The sequence below is a fragment of the Arachis hypogaea genome, chromosome 19 (assembly GCF_003086295.3).
Source record: "Arachis hypogaea cultivar Tifrunner chromosome 19, arahy.Tifrunner.gnm2.J5K5, whole genome shotgun sequence".
Classification (NCBI taxonomy): Eukaryota; Viridiplantae; Streptophyta; class Magnoliopsida; order Fabales; family Fabaceae; genus Arachis; species Arachis hypogaea.
The window spans coordinates 51,055,461-51,063,370 of record NC_092054.1 but is presented as its reverse complement, the minus strand read 5'-3'; the positions used below and the strand labels follow the sequence as shown (position 1 = coordinate 51,063,370).

Here is a 7,910-nt window from a genome sequence, read left to right as displayed (position 1 = left end):
TACATGCAAAAAATTCTAGAGGTCAATTTTTTATTGAATTTTTTATATACACTTTTTAAATAGTTATCTAAATATTTTCATAAAAATTAGATTAAATGCATAAGCAGTTTTTTTAATATAAAATTTGTTTGCTACTTATAAAAAAATATTATTTTAGTTATTTTTGTGGTAGTTTATAACATTTTAAAAATATTTTTGTCATTATTAAAAATAAAAGTTATTATTGTTAGCATTTTCAAAAATCAGGTATGATTTTGGTAGTTTAACTTTTTAAAAATTATTTATTTTTATATTTTTTAAATTAAATATTAATTTTTTATTTTTATTTTTATAAATTAACTATCACCTTTTAAATAGCAATCACCGTAAATATATATAATTATATAATTTTGTTAGGTGTTATTATAGTGGCTACACTGTTTATTCTTAATGATGAAACCTTTAGACACCATAAAAAGCTGATGAACGTTTATTCTATTATAAAACAAATTTAAGAGAATATTTTACAAAGTTTATAATTTTATATATCCCACAAAACTAAAAGGCAACAACTAAGAGAATCTAAATACAACAGTGTCATTAGTTGAAGCTACAAGGATCTTATATATCTAATTGGACCGAATCTAAGAAAAAACAAATATATGTAACATAATGAAATAATAACACTTTTATTATACTTGACTCTTGGCTTTCTATGGTAGTAGAAAAAGTGGCTAAACATCTTAAATAATAACGATATCTTCTTTATTTGTAGCTTTTTCTGTCTGATCTGCTATCACATACACTAAGGAGATATTTATATATAAGAACATTGCGTGATCGTTTTCCACACATTCACCTACTATTGTAATGGCAAGGGGTGATTATATGATGAATTCAGTGTCATATTTTTCTTTTGCTGTTCTTTTTACTTTCCTCCTATCTATTGATCATGTCATGACTCATGAAACATCTAAAGGTGGAATTCTCTCTTAGATTCTCTCTTATAAATATAGTTTTCATGATGAACTTTTATTTCTTCCTTTTACATAATATGTGGTAAATTTACCTTTCACATCCACAAGCCATATTTACTTGATTGCACTATATGTAGGTAACGAGCAATCTTATAATAAGAACAGTAATGGAAACAACTTCAAGTATCCAACATCATTTCATGACGATTTAGACAAAGAGAAGAGGCATGACTCTAATAGAGATGCAGGTATATATGTCATTATTCAATAAATAATATTGTCATCTTTTTGTATTAGTTTTCTGCACCATTTGAAATTATAGGTACTTTAAAAATAAGACTTTACAATAGTATAATGTATTTTTAAATGTAAATTAATAAAAATGGATTAATACTTAATTTGGTCTTTGAAATTTGAGGTGCAACTTAAATTTTTTATAAAATTTCAATTGACTTAAATTGGATTTCAAAGTTACAATAGTAATTTGTGTTAGCCCTTAAATTCATCTCTAGTAACCTCGTACCGATTTGACACGTTAATTTATCACGTTGGATAAAATAAAATGATGTGGTTTTATATTATTGGCACTCAGTTTTCAACAAAATGACATTGTTTCACACAAAACACATTTCTTTTTCAGTAGCAATCCTTGGTGTGAAGTCATGTGGTTGAAAATTAGGCATCAATATAAAATAATGTCATTTTGTATTATTTAGCATCACAAATTAACGTGCCAAATCAGCATATCATTAGTGAAGATGAATTCAGGGGTTGATACGAATTAATTTGAGAATCCGATTTAAGTAATTTAAAATTTAAATTTCAAGAATAAATTGAGTATTAATTCCAATAATTTTTTTTCTGATTTTTTGCTAAATGGGGGCTAAATTTTCAAATATTAGAAATATCAAAACAAGAATAAGCAAGATTGGATATATATAGTTAGAAATACCAAAAAAAAAAAAAAACATAGCTGTAAAGTAAAAACATAAATATACTTCTATGAACATAAAAAATCTAAAAAAAAATAGTAGTTATTATTAACCTATTACAATATATGTTATTAGTGGATTAAAATATCAAATTTCTATATTCGAAATCTAAATATTTATTTTCAGTATTATGAATATTTGAAGTAAAATAAAATACCAATATATTATCACGTAAAACAAAATATTAACATACATATTATTATATATAATAAATAATTTTATATTAAAAATCAATAAAAATCATTTTAATCGATTATTAATTTTTTAATTTGATGTTAATAAAAAATAATTTAATAATATAATAATAAAAATTAAATTAGTATACATAATCACAATTATCTATTATATTCTTATATATTAAATAATATTATTATCGATTCAATTATTTAATCTATTTGGATAGAATACTTCATTAGATTATTTTTTATACTATGGAAACAAGTTTTTCTAATGTTTTTTTATTAAAATAGAAGACAATTGTTTTAAAATTATTTTATGTTTTTATAAAATTAACTTTAATAAGTATAAAATAATAAATAATATAAAAAGTATTTCATATACTATGTTAGAGATTTCATCACTAATTTGCTATATATGTAATTTTCATTCCATACCAAGAAAAACACATAATCTTAAACTTTATTTAAAATAATACATCCGGACATGAATTTTATAAAATCAAACATATTTTGTATTGATAAAATGTAAGTCTTTTTGAGCGACTTTTATTATTATTATGAAAAATGTTAGGAGGTCATCAAGTTTTGTAATTTGTAGTCATTAATTAATTATAATTAATATTTTTAATAGCATAAGATTATATCTAATAATATGAAATTACTAATTTTTCTTTTACTGAATAAATATTTTTCTAACATATATATATGACGATATATCTGACATATATATCTTTCCTTTTATCCAGTTGAGGAGATAGTTCCAACACATAATGCCAAGACTTATGATGAGCCAAGTAATTATCGTCGTATCTCTTCAGATGCTCATTATTTTCCAAGGGACTATCAACATGATGAACTTATATTTCGGTTTGGTCATCCTCGTTTTGGACAAATAACCGTTCCTTTACCATTTACCCATTCTCTGTTTGCGCCACCAAAAGCTGATGAAAGAAACTCTTTGTATGCTACTCCTCATGCCTATTACTATCCTGGCTACCAACCCTTAGGATGGGAAGATTTTGGTAAGGCGAACTAGCATCTTCTCTATCATTTACCTTTACGGCTAATATTTATTTTGGTCCATTCATGTACATCATTTTGGTTCTGTAGCTTTAGTTAATATGTAGTCATACTAACACTGTCACAAATTAATTTTTAGAGGTCTTTTAAAATGTCAATTTAACTCAAATTGTTAATTTGACTTGTATTTATTATTTATAAAAAGACTATTTTGATACGTTAAAATTCAAATTCACGTAAATACATAGATGAATTTAAAAGAGACAAATAATGGTTTTGGCCAAAAAAAAAAAATCTAAATTTTTTGAAGTACGGAGAATAACTTTTTAGTTAGTCAATAATACATTAGTTAATTTTCTTTTAATTCTAATTTTTTTTTTTTGAAAATTTATAATTTATGATTTAAAATTATAGGTTTATGATTTAGGATTTATAATTTAAGATAAAAAAATAATTTTTAAAAAATTAGTTGATGGTAGCTAAATATAGTAAGGGAGAGCTATATACTAATGTAAATGTAGTAAGGGAGAGCTGTATAATTTATGATTCATTATCTATCTTTTCTCAAATCTTTGTTTATACATCTTCATCTATAACAAAAAAAATTCGTTATTATGAACTATTAAGTCACCATTAATAAGTCCTCTAACTTTAAAATTAATTCTTTTATTATTATTGTATTAAGATGTATGATCGAAGAAATTTAAATTTTTTTTACTTATTCATCATTTTTCTATTCAAAATTATAAGGTCTGCACCTTTTCCCCCCTTAACCTTTAGTATTCCTTTGCAATGAAAATATGATTTAATGTATATAAACAAGTGTTTTGAAGAGAGAAGATTTATTGTTACAACTGTATTTTCTATTTTCCTTTAAAATGGTAATACAGAGAAAAGCGTAATCTATTCTATATTCTATGAATAGGCTACGTTTTACAAATGTAACTTAAAAAATGTGTGGTTGAATGAGTGTTTTTTTTATAGTATTGAGATTATTAAAATTGTGAATTAGTAGGACCGACGGAGGGAGGGGCTTTAGAACTCAAAGATACAAATATGTGAACCTATAGAACAAATCATGTTCAAGTGAGGTCGTGGGAGGATGCTACATACATGTTGCATGGGTTCTCCCTGCTGTTGGTTTTTACAAGTTTCTAAATAAGCATACCAATTTTTAGTCACTAATCAATTAATTATATTTATATTTGAAGTAACAATTTTTTGTTTTGTTATAGATAAAAATAGGTTTAATTATTTTGTTAATTCTTATAGTTTCACCAAATTTTCAATTAGGTTTTTATATTTTTTTTAATTGGTTCTTACATTGTTTTATTTTAATTTTGTAATTAGATCTTTTTCATATCAAAAACATTAAAATTAACAAAATATTTCTCCCAAAATATATAGGGTCAAATATCTAGTTAAATTTTTAATTATGAATACTTGTAAGTTGCAAAGTAATATTCAGTTAATTCTAACATTTTTAATACTAGAAAAGACCTAATTATAAAATTAAAAATAGTGTAGGGATCCAAATAAAAAAAATAGAGACCTAATTAAAAATTTGGTAAAATTATAGAGATCAATAGAGTAATTAAACTATAAAAATATATCGATAGAAATTTGAGTATAATAGACAATTAAAAAAAATATATTTATAAGAAAGAAATAAATTAAATAAGAGAATAATATAAGAGTATATTTATTTTTTTACAAAAAAGTATTTATTTTTTGTCTCTAAATATTACAGAAATTAACTTTTTTAATAATTTTGATATTAATTTTTTTTTAATAATTAAATCTCTCTCAACCAATCCTTTAAAATAGTTTTTTCTTTATATTATTTCATGCCATCTAACATAAAAAATAACAGAACTTAATTACTTGTCACATCAACACACTTAGTAAAGAAAATTAATTAATAACAAAATAAAACCAAAATAAATAATTTTCATATTTTACGGAACCTAAAACCAAAAGAAAAATTTTATAAGAACCAAGATAACTTCTATATTTGACAGGACACCTATTAACAATTTTCTTAACTAAAAGGAAACACTGATATTAATTACATATGGTACCAAATATATTAAATTATACAATTTTTTAATTTTCAGCTCTTCTACCGAATTTTTGGATCCACCTTGTGCAACAAGACTCAAAATGTTATTAATGCAAACCTTTTGTTACTGACAAAAAGAATTGTTTAAATTCTTTGGTTTTCAAAAAGTAATTTTAATTTCTTGTTCTCTAAACAGTCTCCCATATTAGTTATTTTGACTTGAATTGGTTGATAAATTGATTTTTAGGACATTTAAAATATGTACTTTTTAATACTTGAACCAACTAGAAATTTTTTTTTTTTATTAATCTCCTCATCACAAGATGTTTACATTTTCAACCTTCTAATTATTATAACAAATGAATTGATGATCCAGAGAACTTTGAAGATGGAAGAGTAATAAGGCATCGCAAAATTATGACGAGGCCTTCAAAAATTGATGCGACTTTATTCCATGTGTTTCCAGCAAAGGCTTCTAGCATGACAAATAATGGTGGTAAAACATGGTATGGCGACATTGACGAGGAGACAATAAATTAAACCAAATATCAACATATAAACCGTATTTAGTCGTGTTTTGCATGGAAAATAAATAAAAGGATAGTGTGTTTTACAACTTATGTATACGCATGCCCTAAAATTTACCACTGTGATGTATTTCTCTTTAGTAATTTCATGCAAATGCTATAAAGTTTTTTTTTTTTTTTTTTTATGGCTCTTTGATTTCTTTCTTGTCTGGTTTGATGATTATTAACTTGCATCAGTGATTGGTATGAAGAACTAATTATATGATTCAAGTAAAAAAATTATCTACTTGTTTGTTTGATAATTAATAAGATAATAAGATTTAAAAATAATATATGAACACCGTAAAAGCACCTAATTAAATAAGTCTATATTTGTCTATATATATAATATACATGTTATTTATATATTTTTATCAACTAACAAGATAATCAAACTTTCATAAGTAAATCGAATAATCATCAAATTATTTTCATAACGTCAGTATAATCAATTTTTTTATGAATATTAAATTTTCATGACTACTGTAATTGTATACTTTTATTTATATTTTAATTATATTATATTGATAATCTATAATTGAATTCTATAAATGACAAATCATAGTAGTGAAAAACACATGCATGAATGGATATAACTACAATGTATGATTTATAAAAAATCTTTTTGCTTTCGTATAAGATATCTAACTAGACATTTAGGCTGGGTTCACTACAACACATGTGTCGAATTCTGGTGGTTTATTTTAAAATTTGTGTCGGTTTTAAATTGTCGCAAAGCAATATTCTAGCAGTTCGCTAATTGGAGTAGTTTAGGGTGTCAGAAATACATTTTTACAGCAGTTTTCAGCAACTATAGTTATAACTGCTGCTAAAAGGATACAAATTATTTATAGCAGTCTTTAACCACCACTATTTTTGGAAACATAGCTTTTAAAAAAATTATGGCTATTTTGAATCGTTGCAATTTAGCATGCAATTCTTTTAAAAGTATAACAAGGGTTTATAACTGCCACAATCTTCCCAGTTATATTAAAAAAAAAATAAAAGCTACTATTTTCTTTTAGAATTAACCCAAGAAACCTAGACTAAGTTAACTTCCTATAACGACCTGACTTCTAGCACGTCATGACTAATGTTAGTCGTCAGGCATTACTAAACTTACCTTATGGACCCTAGACTAGATATACTAAACATTTAAATATGAGCTTGTATTACTTATCGAGATCGTGTATTAGCCAGATAAGATATAAGTTAAGCAATCAAAATATGCAGTATATAAATATATACACATATAGTAATATCATATACTTGTCTGTAGACTCAGTTTAGTACACTCTCAAGATTACACAAACTGCTTATTTATATAGATATTTACAGACTCTATTATTTACATTAACTGGCTCCGGCTCTACAAAAGCCACTCTACTCTGGGACCCGTCTAACTTATATATATATATATATATATATATATATATATTTACAAAAAATACTAACCCTATAAAAAGTCTAGACAAAATTAAGGCAAAGACTGCTACTACTACTATAACTAGCCATAGATCGATCATAGCTAAAAGAACGCGGAATGTTGTACTGAAGTACGTGGAGTTGCTCTAGCACGCTAGTAATGTTGCTGCTACTCACATTCCCATACTGTCCAAATACTGAGAACTCAAAAAAGATCACACCGGATCCCATCTACAGAACGGGAAAAAGTAAGAGGGTGAGAACCTAAAATTCCCAACAAGGTACTAAGCGAGAAACTAAGGGGTTCTGTAGCCTAAGTCCAAGAATTCATGTAGTTACGTTGGCATGCAAGTACAAACACAGATAAATATAGCAGACTAGCAATCACAGAATACAGGAACCAGAGATAATTCACAATCACAGAATACAAATATAAAGAAAATTCATGATGCGCAAACAGTATGATGCATGTCTATCCTAGGTAGGCCATGAGCTCACGCGTCGGTTGACTATCCATAGTCCGACGTTACTCGGGACTAAGCACGAATATGGTTTTTCCAACTGCGTACATTCTGCATATTTGCCTAATGGATAAAGTCATGTACATTCTGGCAACCAACAATCATCACAAAGCTTAACGTCGTAGTATGCTAAAAGTTGGAGAAACAATATGCATTCTGATGGGTGTCCCCACCATCAATCTCAATCAA

General features: G+C 25.5%; 1 protein-coding gene across 3 annotated transcripts; it reads left to right on the top strand.

Moving 5' to 3' along the window:
* The first annotated feature begins 678 nt into the window (after positions 1 to 678).
* On the top strand, positions 679 to 5,921 carry LOC112775112 (uncharacterized). 3 transcript variants are annotated; one of them, XM_072227258.1, is made up of 4 exons: positions 679 to 958; positions 1,094 to 1,204; positions 2,874 to 3,149; positions 4,163 to 4,533. In XM_072227258.1, exons 1-4 carry the CDS (start codon positions 850 to 852, stop codon positions 4,207 to 4,209), a joined length of 543 nt encoding a protein of 180 aa, XP_072083359.1. In that variant the 5' UTR covers positions 679 to 849; the 3' UTR covers positions 4,210 to 4,533. The 3 variants fall into 3 exon arrangements, with proteins under 3 accessions (XP_072083359.1, XP_072083358.1, XP_025674365.1); XM_072227257.1 differs by having other exon boundaries at positions 4,160 to 4,533; XM_025818580.3 differs by lacking the exon at positions 4,163 to 4,533 and adding an exon at positions 5,586 to 5,921 and having other exon boundaries at positions 686 to 958.
* Positions 5,922 to 7,910: the final 1,989 nt, after the last annotated feature.